Source organism: Ammospiza caudacuta, chromosome 9 (genome assembly GCF_027887145.1).
Source record: "Ammospiza caudacuta isolate bAmmCau1 chromosome 9, bAmmCau1.pri, whole genome shotgun sequence".
In the NCBI taxonomy this organism is placed as follows: Eukaryota; Metazoa; Chordata; class Aves; order Passeriformes; family Passerellidae; genus Ammospiza; species Ammospiza caudacuta.
Genome location: NC_080601.1, coordinates 25112616 through 25125867, shown reverse-complemented (window position 1 = coordinate 25125867; position 13252 = coordinate 25112616). Strand labels below are relative to the sequence as shown.

General features: G+C 57.4%; 1 protein-coding gene across 1 annotated transcript; it reads right to left on the bottom strand.

Annotated features, from left to right (window-relative positions):
• Window positions 1-865: 865 nt before the first annotated feature.
• On the bottom strand, window positions 866-13092 carry RRP12 (ribosomal RNA processing 12 homolog). The gene is made up of 34 exons (XM_058810384.1): window positions 12935-13092; window positions 11889-12121; window positions 11709-11792; window positions 11404-11480; window positions 11113-11218; window positions 10835-10951; window positions 10583-10721; window positions 10157-10284; window positions 9773-9871; window positions 9600-9691; window positions 9411-9522; window positions 9149-9246; window positions 8901-9015; window positions 8285-8427; window positions 7974-8095; window positions 7782-7846; window positions 7511-7673; window positions 7268-7422; window positions 6823-6890; window positions 6543-6636; window positions 6181-6339; window positions 5988-6068; window positions 5803-5908; window positions 5552-5659; window positions 5299-5456; window positions 4859-4950; window positions 4610-4768; window positions 4261-4433; window positions 4020-4136; window positions 3664-3713; window positions 3308-3386; window positions 2606-2673; window positions 2126-2208; window positions 866-1853 (listed from the first exon to the last, which is right to left on the bottom strand). The coding sequence occupies exons 1-34, from the start codon at window positions 13071-13073 to the stop codon at window positions 1751-1753; spliced, it is 3885 nt and encodes a 1294-aa protein (XP_058666367.1). The 5' UTR covers window positions 13074-13092; the 3' UTR covers window positions 866-1750.
• Between the last annotated feature and the right edge of the window lie 160 nt (window positions 13093-13252).

The following is a 13252-nucleotide window of genomic DNA, read 5'->3' as shown; positions in this document are numbered from 1 at the left end:
AGATGTTGTTGCAGTAGAATCCGTTCTCTGGACTCCAGCTCAGGTGAACACCATTCTCTGTGCTAATAAATCTCTTCTGTTCCATGCAGGCATAGACTAATTTAAGCAACAACATGCAAATGAAGAACAATAGAGTGAGTAAGCTGGAGCTCCCAAATAAATTAGCTACAGCCTTCTCCAGGCCCTGTCTCCAAGGAGAGAAGGGAAAGCAGGAAGACAGATAGCTCTGCTGGGTCTAGAGCCTCAGGTTACAGGTGTCTCAGAAGGTGACTGCTGCCTGTCTCCCCCTGTCCTGCTTTCAGGGGAGGGGAGGGCATCAGGCCCACGCTGCAGGCAGCAGAAGATGGTGCAGCTCCTGGTCACAAGGTGCTGCTGGACAAGCCTGTCCTGTAGGCCAGGCTGTGAGCTGCCTTCTGGCAGGACAAGCAGCAGCACCTCAACTTGAACTGGGGCTCAAGAGTCCCACTGAGAGCCCTGGGTGGGAAAGCACACAGGGAACAGCATTCCTGACAAGGCAGGACCAGTATCAGTACAAGAGCTCCTCCTCCATCCCAGGCTTTTAAAAGGATCTTGGAAAAAAAAAAACCAAGCATAAGAAAGCCACAAAACTGGATTTGCAGCCTCCAGAAAGAAGCCTGCAGTAAGAGGCTGAACAAGCACAATCCCTTTAGCTTATTACAGAACTGAGAAGCGTTGCAATTCCAACATGTAAGCTGCCACAAAAGGAAATTACAAAGGGCTGAAGGCTTTTTAATATGAAAGAGGAAGGGAAAGCCAGCTACATTCACCAACACATGTTCTTAGCAGTGTGAGCAATGGGACCTGTATCCACTACCCTCAGCGCAGCTCTCTGCAGCACACTTGGGCCAAACACCTTATTTTGCACTCAGCATAGAAGTAGCTGGGCAAAACCTGATGCTCAGGCCAATGTGACAGGGTTGAGCAACTAAAAAGCTTCAGGATTACTCATGTTGCTCAGGTCTGGCAGGAAGTGGCCAGAGCAAAGGGCTTCTCTCAGCTCTCAAAGGTAAGAGAAATGGCAAGGCACAGAGCTTTGCCGTAGCAGTTTTCCAGCCAGTTTGAAGAAATTTGCAGCAAACTGTTCCTGCCCTGCCATCAAGCGTGGCTGATATGGTAGAAGTGTCCAGTGGTCAAATGGCAGTCACTTTCCACATGGCAGAGATCCTCTGGCCATGGTTTTGGGCAGAAGAGCCTGCCAGGAATTTGGTAAAGAAAGCTGGTTGTAGGGACTTCAGCCTCTCTGGCATTGTTCTATGGCCAGCTCCACATCTCAGCCCTACTGCACATGTGCCCCACTGCTCTGTGCCACAGTGCTGCTCCTGGCAGCCTCCAGGCAAACCCAGTGTGGGAGAGAGAGCCCCAGGCCCAGGCTGATGCTGCTGTGAGCCCTGAGGGATGCAGCCCTGCAGTGACAGAAGGACCCGCTGCACATGGACAGAAGGCACAGCACAGTTATGCAAGATCTGGAGAGAAGGAGAGAGAGGAGGAATCTGGGCTGGATAAGAACAGAGAATATTTATCAATATAGAGAATTCTTTACACATCACTTGCTCACACACACACACACACATCCATGCCTGTACCAGGCACAGAAGGGCCATTAGTCCATAATACATCCAAGTGGCTTCCCAGGGAGTCTCAGACAAATGCAGGTCACCTTCAAGAGGACCCTCAGCTGTTCCACTAACAGGATGCTGTGTCCTTGGGCAGGTGGAGCACTGGAGTGTGCTCAGGAGCGCTGGGCCTTCAGACGGTTCCTGCGGCCGGCCTTGGCCCCGCGCTGCGCGCCCTTCATCAGGCCCTTGAACTGGCCCTGCATTTTCGCCCGCTTCCTGCAGGGAGCAAAGAGCAGGGAGCTGGTTTGGTGCAGGCACTGGGCACACTTCACCCATGGGGCTGGTGTGGTGCAGGCACTGGGCACACTTCACCCATGGGGCTGGTGTGGTGCAGGCACTGGGCACACCTAACCCATGGGGATGCTGCTCCAGACTCCACAAGGAGTGGCACAGCAGATGACAGGGAGCTCCCAAACCCACCAAAAAACCCCTAACAAATTCAGGATCAAAGCCGTTCCCACCGCTGTGCCCTTCCTGGTTAGCCTCACCTTCTGTTGAGTTTAGCTCTGTTCAGGGGGATGTAGGCATAGGGGTCGAGTTGGCCCTTCTTCTTCACGTCACCTTTACCTTTCTGTGGGAGACAGTGACATGAGAGAAGATGCAGCACCAGGGAAGACACGTGCATCCCATTCCAGTGCAACCCTGCCACCCAGCTATCCCAAAGACTGTGTTGCAGTGGGGTGCCAGCTCAGCACACTGCCCTGGGAGCTGATTTCCCACCAACACGATGCTACAGACACCTGCTTTGAGCAGTGAGCAGGAACTGTCCATGGCAAGGATAGGACAGGAAGTTTGAAATGGGCTGGCAGTGTTCAGAGATACTGAGTGTTTGGCAACTCCTCTTGGAGCAGAGATCCCATCCAACCTTGGTGCTACAGGACCAGACTCCCAGCAAAAATGGTGCTTCCTGCCCCAGCAAATTCCAAGCATCCCCACAGACAAACCCTGCCACCCCATGGGTCCCTCACCTTGGATCTATACTCTGCACCAAAGGCTGGCACCTTGTTCAGTGGCCGATGGATCCCAGAGCCTCCAGCTGGAAAAGAGAATGTATGTTGGAAGGGGTTCCGGGGCCTCCCCCTGCCCAGTTCTAGGCTGTGGAAGCTGTTCCTGTTTTGCCTCCAGCTCTTGGTGTCAGGACAGCAGAGGGGTGGCCATTTCCCATTAACCAAGTAAAATCTCAGGAGAAATGTGCATAGAACTGTCTGAAATTAATGAAGGCAAATGCACCCGGGGAGAAATAACCCCAAGCACCAGTTCAGACTGGGGGTCAACCTGCCGGAAATCAGCTCTGCAGAGAAGGACCTGGAGATCCTGGTAGAAAACAAGTTGTTCATGAGCCAGCAGTGCCCTGGTGGCCAAGAAGGCAAATGGTGCATAGGAAGAGCATTGCCAGCAGGTCAAGGAAAGGGATCCTGCCCCTCTAACTCAACCTTGGTGAGGATGCACCTGGAATGGTGTGTCCAGTTCTGGGCTCATCAGTACAAGAGACACATTGAGCTCATGGAGCTGGTCCAGTGAAGGATTAAGGGACTGGAGCATCTCTGGAGTCTCCCACAATGGAGATATTCAGGAACCATCTGCATGCAATCATGTGCCATGGGCTCTGGGATGACACACGGTTCTGGCCCTCTGGAGAGCCCCAGACTGGGCACAGGCAGAGGATTTACCTCTATACTGAGAAGAGGTTCCACCCTCAGCTTCCTCATCGTCTGGCTCCTCTCTGAACCGACGCTTCTGACTTTTCTTCTGCAGAAAAAGAGCAGAAACCCTGCAGCTGGCTTGTCTTACAGTTCTGCCCTCCCATCAACCCCCAACCTCCTGCTTCCTCCCATGGGCACCAAGAGGCTTTCCAGACAGCCCATCCCCATCCCAGACAACTTTCTGCAGCCCTCCAAGTAGCTGGCAATTGCCTGGTGTCCCCACTGGCCTCTTGGGCAGAGCTGCAGCTGCCGTGGCACAGGCAGTGGCTTAGCAAGGGTGAGTTCCCCCAGCATCTCCTCAGGACCACGAGCCCCATACTCACACTGCGGAGCCCCACATCTTGCAGCACATCTGCCATCTCCTCATCTGCTCCTATGGCACAGGATGAGAAGGTCAGTGTGTGATGAGGCCATGGCAGAGCCCTGGTACTGTGCTAGCTCCTGGAGGGAGTGGCAGTAGCAGGGTGCCTCTGCTGAACCAGCATCCTCCTGATGATGTGGGTGACTGCTTCCCCTGGGCACCAGCCCAGAAGAAAGCCACTCGGTGTGACACAAGGCCATACCAGCTCCTACCACTTCCACCCACATCCCCCCAAGATCCCACATGCAGGTGGCAGGATGAAAACCATTCAGAGACCCAGAGCAGGTCTAGAGTGGCCCCTGTCAGCCCAGGTAGTACCTTTGCCTTCATCATCATCCAGCTCCTCCTCCTCTTCATGGATGATCAGGCGTCCATCCTCAGACATCTGGAAATCATGGCTCACTCCTCTGGACCGCTTGGGGCCTGGCTTGGTGGCTGCTCACAGAGAAATGCAGAAGGATCCAATTCTGGGGGCAGCAACCCCCAGGGCCGCTGTGCATTGCAGCAGCCCCTGCCCCATCCATCCCTCCCTAGCCCCATCTGAAGCTCCATTCCTTACCCAGCACCCGCTGGGACACATTAGGGTCCAGGAAGTTGAGGGGCTCATCATCTTCCCCTTCCTTGAGCCATGCCTGGCCCTTCTGCCGTGCTTGCTTCCTCCACTCCTTGACCCGATGCTGTTCCTCCTCTTCCTCCTCCTCATCCTCTGAGTCAGCCAGGATCTCCTCCATACTGGTCAACAGATGGAAAGGATGATGGAAATGGATTAAGCCCAGGGGTGCACCCTGTCCCACAATGAAGAGCAGCCCTGCAGATGTCGCCAGCATCTCTAGGAGGACCAGCTGAGCAGATGGAGTACCAAGTCCCCTGTGGGGGCTGCTCTTTCTTGACCCTGAGCCCATCTTCACCTGTCTCCTCTAGGCTGTGGTGCTGGTGCCTCCTCCTCATCCATATCTGCAGCTGCCTTCTTCAGGGCACGCTGCTTGCGGCTCCGGGATTCTGCCTTGCGGATGTTCACCAGCACCTTATGGTACTCGGCTGGCAGCAGCCCCTTGACCAGCTCAAAGCTGAGGAAACACACAGAGAGCAGTCAGCACCCCCCTCCTCCTGCACTGCTCCCCAGAGCACCCTCACCACCCCAGGACATCCTGGCATACCCGAACTTGCGGATGAACTTGATGAAGAGGTTTCGCAGCTTCATACGGAAGTGGCGCCTCATGTCATCTGAAAGGTTCCCCACAGCCTCCAGCTGTCAGGACAGAGACCCTCAAGACCAAAGCATGCCTGCATTGGGGACCCAGCCTCCCAACCTTTATCTGCGTGGCCACCTTGTTCACCCTGGTGCCATCTCTCCATGCCTGCCCCAGGTAAGCCCATGGGGAGGTGTCCATGCTTGGCAGTGCTAGTTCATGGGGCTTTTTTGGCACATCTATGCCAGGATGCAGGAGAGGAGCCTCCTCGCTGCCATCTCAGCCACTGAGATCAAGGTTGTTTCCTTGGCTCCCAGGCAGAGTGCAGCTGGAGATGCTCCTGTCTGCCCAAGGCAGACACAGCTTTGCCCACCACCCTCCTCGAGGCACCCCGTGCGCGATCTCACCATTGTCTGGACATGCTTGGCCAGGAGCTTGGTGTCCACCAGCAGCAGTGTGACCTTCAGGAATCCCAGGGCTGCCTTGACCACATCCCGTGTGCGGGAGGCCAGCAACAGGCAGATGTTCTGCAGGAGCTGCTCCACCACACTGAACTCCAGGTGATCTGCAACCACGGTGGGACTCAGCCACAGATGGCTTCCTCCCAGCACCCACCTTCCCCAAAGGGCTCTGCCTCGTCCCCCCAGCCCTCCTGCTCACCTTTGAACTCGAAGAACAGGCGGGTCAGCGCCAGCACGGTGCAGCTGATCATGGTGACTGAGCCAGTGAGCCCCACGTAGATGAGGAGCAGGAAGCGCTGCATGGCCTCTGCAAGAGGGGGATGACTCAGGGCCCGACTCACTCTGCGTCCAGCAGCATCCCTGGCCCATTGCAGCAGAATGCTCGGCCTGAGTCTGACCTTCCTGAGGCCAGAGTGGCCGTGGGGCTGAGCAAGTAGAACAGAAGCTCACCTTCAGGGGTGGGCCCAAAGCGGATGAAAGCATGGCCCATCTCCACGAGCAGCATGAAGGCGTTCTTGCGGGCCCCCACGGACACTTCCTTGGTGCACAGGATGACCTGGAGGAACACAGCATGTCACCACTGCTGCCACCACCACAGCCAGGACCAGCCAGCTCCTCATAGGGACCATGCTTACCTCTGGGACCAGGGCAGTGACAAAAGGCTCGTGCTCTGCAGATAGCTGCTTCACAATGTGGAACAGGCATTTCAGCCGTGGCTGAGGAGAGAAAGAGACCAGAACCGGTACACCCAGGGACACACACCTGGTTACCCTGCCATCCCTTCCCTTCAGCAGTGCTGATCACCACCAGCACAGCCCTTGCTCTCACCCTCTTGGCCGGGGATGCTGCGCTCTTGAGCGAGTCCAGCAGCACTGCCTGCAGCTCCTGGAGGTGGGAGTGGACGAAGGCCTGGCAGGGAGCGTGGGGAGCAGCACACACCTCCTCCAGCACACGGTACGCCTTCTTCTGCATACTGCGCTCTTTGCTCTGCAGGGACAGCCAGCATGCTCCCACTGTCAAGGCAGCCTCTCACCATGGTGTCTGAAGGGACACCAGCACCCCACACCACGCAGCAGAGACCTATCCCTTATGGCAGCTGCTCAGTCCCTAGAGTGTGGGTCCAAGCTAGCAGCAAGCAGAAGGTGCCCCACTGCAGCCCCAGCATCTGTCAGGGCTGAGGACCAACTCACCTGGAGGGAAGGCTGGATGGTACGGTACAAGGAGTCCAGGGACTGCCCATCAGCATAGGGTGCCATTGCCACTACCAGGTCCAGGATGGAGAGTCTGCAGCAGAGGACACACAGCTGCAGCTGTTAACTGTGGCATCATGTCTTGACCAAGCTGGGACACCAGCTGCCAGTCACATCAAGTGCACCATGGTGGCAAAGCCCACACAGGACAATGCCCTAGTGCTGCTCACCAGGAGCATGCCAGGAGTTTTACCCATTAGCATCAGCTCCCAGGTGTTACCTGGCAAACTCAGAGCTCTCAGGACTGGTCAGCTTTGCACTGGCTTTCTCCAGGAATCCACACACCATCTGCAGGGCAGGCACAGAGAGCAGGATCAGAACTGATTGAAGCGAGTGCTTTTACAAGAGTTTACAATCCACCTGGCAAACAACTTGCTAAAGGACTTTGTGGAGACCAGAAGCACCAGTGAGTCTAAAAAGACCTGGACAAATTCACAAAGAGCCTGTGCATGATAGGTGAGATGTGATTGCAAGACTGGGAAATCCCAGACTGTGGGCTGAGAGATCTCCCTGCCCATGAGGGCAGGAAGGGCTGCTCTCTGGTCAAAGCCTTTCTTCCTGTCCTCATCAGTCAGGCCTGCACCAAAGCCCCATCAGACTGAGTCCGGCTGGGAGATTCTAGCCCAAGCCAGGACAGCTTGCCTCAGTGCCACAGTGCCCCTCACCTGAGGATCTGTGATGGTCAGGTAAGCACGGACAGTGTCCAGCACAGAGCGGCGCTGAGCACTTGTGCCCCCATCCTCCTCGGGTTGGCTGTAAACGTTGAACAGGATGGGCAGGAAATTTTTGGCAAAGCGACCCACTTCTGCCCGCTCTGCATCTAGGGAAAGGATGACAGGGGCTACAGATCAGCATTTCCCCTCCCACAGGTGGCAGGAACCCCCCACAAGGACCTGTTTTGCCCCAACCTGTCTTGCAGCCTTTGTGGATGAGGGTGCGCAAGGCCTGGCACACGGTGGGGCGGAGATCAGGGCGCTCACTGATGGCCATGCCCAGGGTGCGGGCCAGCCCCTTGAAGGCCCCCAGCACATCTGTGGGATGCGTGCAGAAGCCAGGAAGCAGAGTCCAGACCTGGAAGGCAAAGGAAAAGATGGGAGGCCACAGTCTTTGCCCAAGTCACTGCTCCCCAGCCTGGTACAGGGGTACACTATGGCAAGGCTCCCAGGCGCTGGTTGTTACCTGCCACTGCAGCGTGTCGTAGATCTTGGCCTCCACACTCTTCCCATCCTGGGTAAACTCCACGGCTGCAGAAGAGAAAGAAATGAGTGGAGCAGAAGACATTGCAAAGCCTTGCTCCACCTCAGGGCAGAGAAGGGAGGTCCCACAGAATACCCTGGACTGCTGAGGCCCCTAACATGCTGCTCTCCTCACCTCTGCTTTTCAGGGCAGCTGCCAAAGGCAAGAAGTAGCTGGTGAAGAAGCCAAGGCGTGCACCTTGCACATTGTCCCGCAGCACCGGCAGGAGCCAGCTGCGGGGGAAATCCAGTGTCTCCCTGGGGAGGAAAGGCATGGCTCAGGAGGGTGTGGGGCACTGCCAGCATCAGCCCCTGGGCACTGGGCACCTTCACCCAGCCCCAAAGCTGGGCACAGGTAGGCTTAGCAGCCATACCTGCAGTACTGCATGGGGACTGAACAGGAATATAACAGCTACAGCAAAGCTGCTACCCCGTGACTGTACTCACTCCTTGCCATTGATCTCCAGGGGCACAGCCTCCAGGAGCACCTCAGGACCCATGGTGCTCACAGCAGCCCCCACTGCCTGGTCTACTTCAGCAGTGTAGGGAAAGTGTGGGGAGAGACGCAGGTCACACAGGGACTGGAGACACTGCGGGAACAGGGCAGGACAGTCACAGAAAAGCCACGTGCACAGGGCTGGCACGTATCACTCTGCCTGCCCAGGGATGCCAGCTGCCCTGCACGTCCATGTGCTGAGTGTCCCAGAGCTGTGCACGCTCTGGCCACACACAGACAACAGAGCAGGGCAAACAGCATGGCCCTGCTCCAGCTGGAGGGGGCAACACAGCCCAGACACTGTAGACACAGGTACCCCAAAGATATCTCATACCCTCCTCAGCAAACTAGCAGGCTGCAATCTCCCCTCTTCCCTCCTAATCCCACAGTGGCAGAGTCCCCCACATGCAGCTACAGACCCCATGCTCCAGTGCCCCACACCTCCAGCTTTTTCAATCTCCTGCACACAGAACTTGGCAGTGGAAGGTGCTGCAGGGTGATGCTCAGGGGCTGCACTCACCCCACCAGCCTCTATGGATGAATCTGTGCCCTTTTAGCCTGGCTCACCTTCCTCATGATGGGATGGCACTGCTTCCCACATGTCTCAAAGAAGACCTCCAACACTCGCAGAACTTCATCCCACGCTGCATGGAAACGGTATGTCAGCCCTTCCTCCACTGATCTGGGGAGAAGAAGGAAGATGGCAGTGTTCAGGGTGCCCACCAGGCCTGCTAGACCCCATTGAAGACTGAGCAGAGGCTGGCCAGAGCTCAGCCAGACCCATGGGCAGCCCCTCCCGCATCGCTGCTCCTCACCTGAACATCTTGCACAGGTAGGCAGCAGGGGCTGGGGCAGATGCAGACACAGTGCCCACATCCTCCATGTGGGGGGCAATACACTCACTCAGGATGGTCTGCAAGGGCAAATAGGAAAAATGGGACAGCTGCTGGACCACAGAACCCCCAGCTTCAGAGGCACAGAGGGGCACACCACTCGCTGGCAAGCCCCAAGCCCCATGGCAGAGCCCCCCACAAGGCCCAGGGTATCCAAGCAAGGAGAGGTGTCTGAGTGTGGTACCTCCAGGGTCTGTGCTGCTGCTGACACCACCTGGGAGTGTGGGGAGAGGAAGCAGTTCATGGCAGCAGAAAAGAGCCGGGGCAGGTGAGCCCAGCACAGGTCCTTTTGCAGCCTGGAGAGGAAAGAAAAGCCAGATTAGAGACCAAGCAGGCACCTCTCCCCTCAACCAGCCACAGCCCCTGTCTGCACCTGCCCAGGTTGATGTGAGCCCGCTCCATGGTGGACAGCCAGGTCAGCAGTGGCTGCAGGTCACTCGTGCTGGGCACGTAGTCGTAGAGAGCCTGCAGAAGCAGAAGGTTGGGTGGGTGGGTGGTGTGCAACTGCCAGCTCTGTCCCTCCCCACACTGGTAGCCCACACTCACAGTGATGATCTGGGCATTGAGCTCAGCTGGCAGGCAGGCCACACTGGGCTGGGCGCTGAAGAGGCTGTGGAAAGCTTGCATGGCACACGCTGTCACCAGCTGCAAAGGACATGGTGTCAGGAGAGGGGGCTCTGCTTTGAACCCAGTTCCCCTATCCCAAAGCAGGCTCTGCCCTGGAAAACCCAGCACTACTGCAACTATGCTGCATCTGCATAGCCTCCCTCTTCCACAGCAGTCAGGACAGCAAGCTGTCCTAGGCCCTTTTCCATTTGCATCCTGCATTTTCAGGCTCCCAGATGGCAGATGAGAGAATCTCATCCCTTTCAGAGTGTAGCCCATGGGGAAAGGGTCTGCCCTTGTCATCCCTGGAGCAGGAACACTCACCACATGGCTGAGGGTCATGACTCTGAGCAAGGTCTCACAGCAGGTCTTCACCACAGCTGCAGGGAAGCAGGGCAGCACGTCTCGCAGCAGGGCAAGGACATGCAGGGTGGTGGTGGCCTCCTTGGCACCTACAGGAGCAGAGAAACCTGAGCCTGTGGGATACCACAGCAAAGCCCTGCCCAAGGCAAAGCCCCATGGCAGCAGTGGGGCTGACCCACAGAACCAGGGTGAACACTCCCCTAACTCATGGGAGCAGGAAACCACCAGAATGGCTGAGGAGGCTTCAAAACACCATAGGTACCCCAAAGATATCTCATACCCTCCTCAGCAAACTAGCAGGCTGCAATCTCCCCTCTTCCCTCCTAATCCCACAGTGGCAGAGTCCCCCACATGCAGCTACAGACCCCATGCTCCAGTGCCCCACACCTCCAGCTTTTTCAATCTCCTGCACACAGAACTTGGCAGTGGAAGGTGCTGCAGGGTGATGCTCAGGGGCTGCATCGCCAAACATGAACTCACTGCCCCTCAGGACAGAGCACACGCCGTGCTGTGCTGCTTTCCGCACCTGCAGGAAGAAGAGCCCAGGTGAGCAGAAACTACAGACTCAGGGGTATAACCATCCCCAGAAACAAACCCCCAGAGCAGCATCATCTCCTGCCAGAAGCACTGGGCTCTCACCTTGGGCTTGGTATGAACACAAAAGCTCAACAAGCCATGATAGACCTGCAGGGTGACAGGGTAGCTCCAGGCTGCCAAGTCTTGCTTCCGTAGCAGCGTGGCCAGGCAAGAGAGCACCTATGACAAGGGAGCAGCAGGGGCATTAGCATCACCCCACAGAGACATCCCCCTTTTACTGCAAGGGCCTCAGTCGGAGCACCCAGCACCACCCTACAGCAGCAGCCTTGACCCCAGCACTCAGCAGAGCTGACATGGCTGGCTGCTTCCTGGCTACTCACCCATCGCAGGGCAGAGGTGGAGCTGCTGCAGGCCTGTGAGGACACGATACTCATGAAGGCTTTTGAGGCATCCGAGAACTTTTTAATGAGAACAGGGCTCGGGACCCTGCCAGGAAAAGGGGACATATCAGTAGGGTGAGGAGCAGACAGCTGGTAGCAGTCACAAAGGGGACAGCATCGCCAGGTCATCCCAGGGGGATTCCTTCCCCAGCCTGGGGAGGGAGGACAGCGCCAATCCCTTTTCCATGATGGAGTCTGTTAGCTCTCTCTGCTTCTCTGCCAGCCACTCACCGCTTTAGGACAAGGTTAAGCAGGTAGGCGACAGCAGACAGCGACTCGGGGGACTCCACTGCCTCCAGCGTGGTCATCTGGGAACAGAAGGGATGGCTGAGGGATGGGGTGCAGGGGTCACACCAGGCCAGCCCTTCCCCAACCCCTGGGGAGGGGGAAAAGAAACCAGGAGCAGCCCAACAGCATCTCTGCTGAACAAAGGCACTCAGGCTACAAGCACAGACCTTTCTCTATCCCTCTTCAGAGCCCACCCATGCTGCCAGCAGCAGCTCCCCTCGTGCCCCTTCCACACAACCAGCACTCACCAGTGCAGCAAAGTATTCTGTCTCGCTCTCCTTGCCGCCCCGGGAGCGGATCACCTCTGTCACAGCCGCCAGCACGGCACAGATCTGTGAGCAGCCAGCACAGCAGGTCAGCACCTCTCAGCCTCACAGCCATGGACCCAGACAAGACACCCCCCTTCCCCAGCCCTGCTCTGCCCGTACCTCTTTGTGAGCAGCAGAGTTGGATTCCCAGAAGCGCTGCACCTTGCTGAAGGTGACGTTGCTGCAGTCGCTCAGGCCGCTCAGGAAGGTGCCAGAGGATCTCTCCGTGGCCGCCTCCTCAGCACTGCCCTCCTCCATCCGCTGGGCACTGTCACCCGCACGCTGCAGACGCAGGGACCCCGACTGCAGCTCATTGTGCAGCTTCACTGCATCCACCGTCAGGTTACTTTTCTCTGCAGGGTGAGAGATGTGTCAGAACTGAGGAGTTACAGTGCTCCACCATTCACCCTGAAATCCCCCACGCTCCTCTCCCCTCCCAGCCAGACTGGCTTGGCTGGAGCTCATATCCAGCATGGGGAATACAGGTGCTGCTTTGCCCCAGCGGGCAAAAGCACATGAATAACTGTAAAAAGCTCCTCGTTCCTGTGCAAAGAAACCAGAGCACAGTCCAGTCATCTCTGATGGAAGAGAGCATCATGTCCAGGCATGCCAAGACTTTAACATCAAGGTGCTTCTTGTACTCTGCCTTATTTATCCTCTTCTACCTGAAGCCCTAGCAACCAGACAGCCAGGACAGATGCTGTATGTCCCTGTGAGTCCCAGCCATCAGCCTGCAGCCAGCATCTACAGCAGATTTCCTTGGCCAGGAGCAGCCAGTGCTCTCACACTTGGGTTTACCTTCCCCATCATGTGGCCGGCTGAATGTTAGTTTGTCACGTTCATCATCATACCAGACACCACAGCAACACTTAAAGATATGGCCATGGCTTTGGGGAGCCTCGCAGGACGAGTAGCACTGCAGCATGCGGTGCCCCATTCCGTTTCCGAGGCCCGGTGTCACTACGAGGTAAACTCCTTACGCCTCGGTTGTCCTCCCCGGTTTGCTGTCTTCGCCTACCCTGGAACTGTCAGCGGCTCCGCTCTCACTCCTGCCCCAGCCCCAGCTCTCGGAGGACCCCAAGGTTGGCCCCGCAGCCCCTCCGCGCCCCGGCACCCCTCCGAGAAGAGCCGGGCACACGTCAGGAGCCGCCTGCCCCTGCCCTTACCCGCCGGCCGGCTGCAGAAGCGGCTGCGGGCAGCCAGACGATGCTGGCGGGTCTCGGGGTTGGAATCACTGCTGTGGCCCTTCCGCCAGCGCTTCAGCTTGGCCGCGGCTCCCGAGCGGAGCCTCCCGCTCCGCGCCATGCTGGACCCGGCGCCACGTGCGGCCGCGCCCACAGCCCCGTTTCCGCTTCCGGCGCCAGCCGCCATCTTGAGTGAGGGCAGCCGTCAGGGAAGGCCGCGTGCCGGCCCAGTGGGCGACAAGCGGTGTCGGGGGAGTGCTCAGTCGGGGCTGAGTTGGAGACCCCACAGGCCGCCACCGG

Excerpts from the sequence above, each read along its gene's own strand:
- RRP12 (XM_058810384.1), bottom strand. The coding sequence starts at position 13,073 with ATGGCGCGGAGCGGGAGGCTCCGCTCGGGAGCCGCGGCCAAGCTGAAG. Across the intron at positions 4,951-5,298 it reads CCAAGCATGTCCAGACAATG|CTGGAGGCTGTGGGGAACCT; the intron begins GTGAGATCGCGC and ends CTGTCCTGACAG. Across the intron at positions 4,769-4,858 it reads AAGTTCATCCGCAAGTTCGG|CTTTGAGCTGGTCAAGGGGC; the intron begins GTATGCCAGGAT and ends GTGTTTCCTCAG.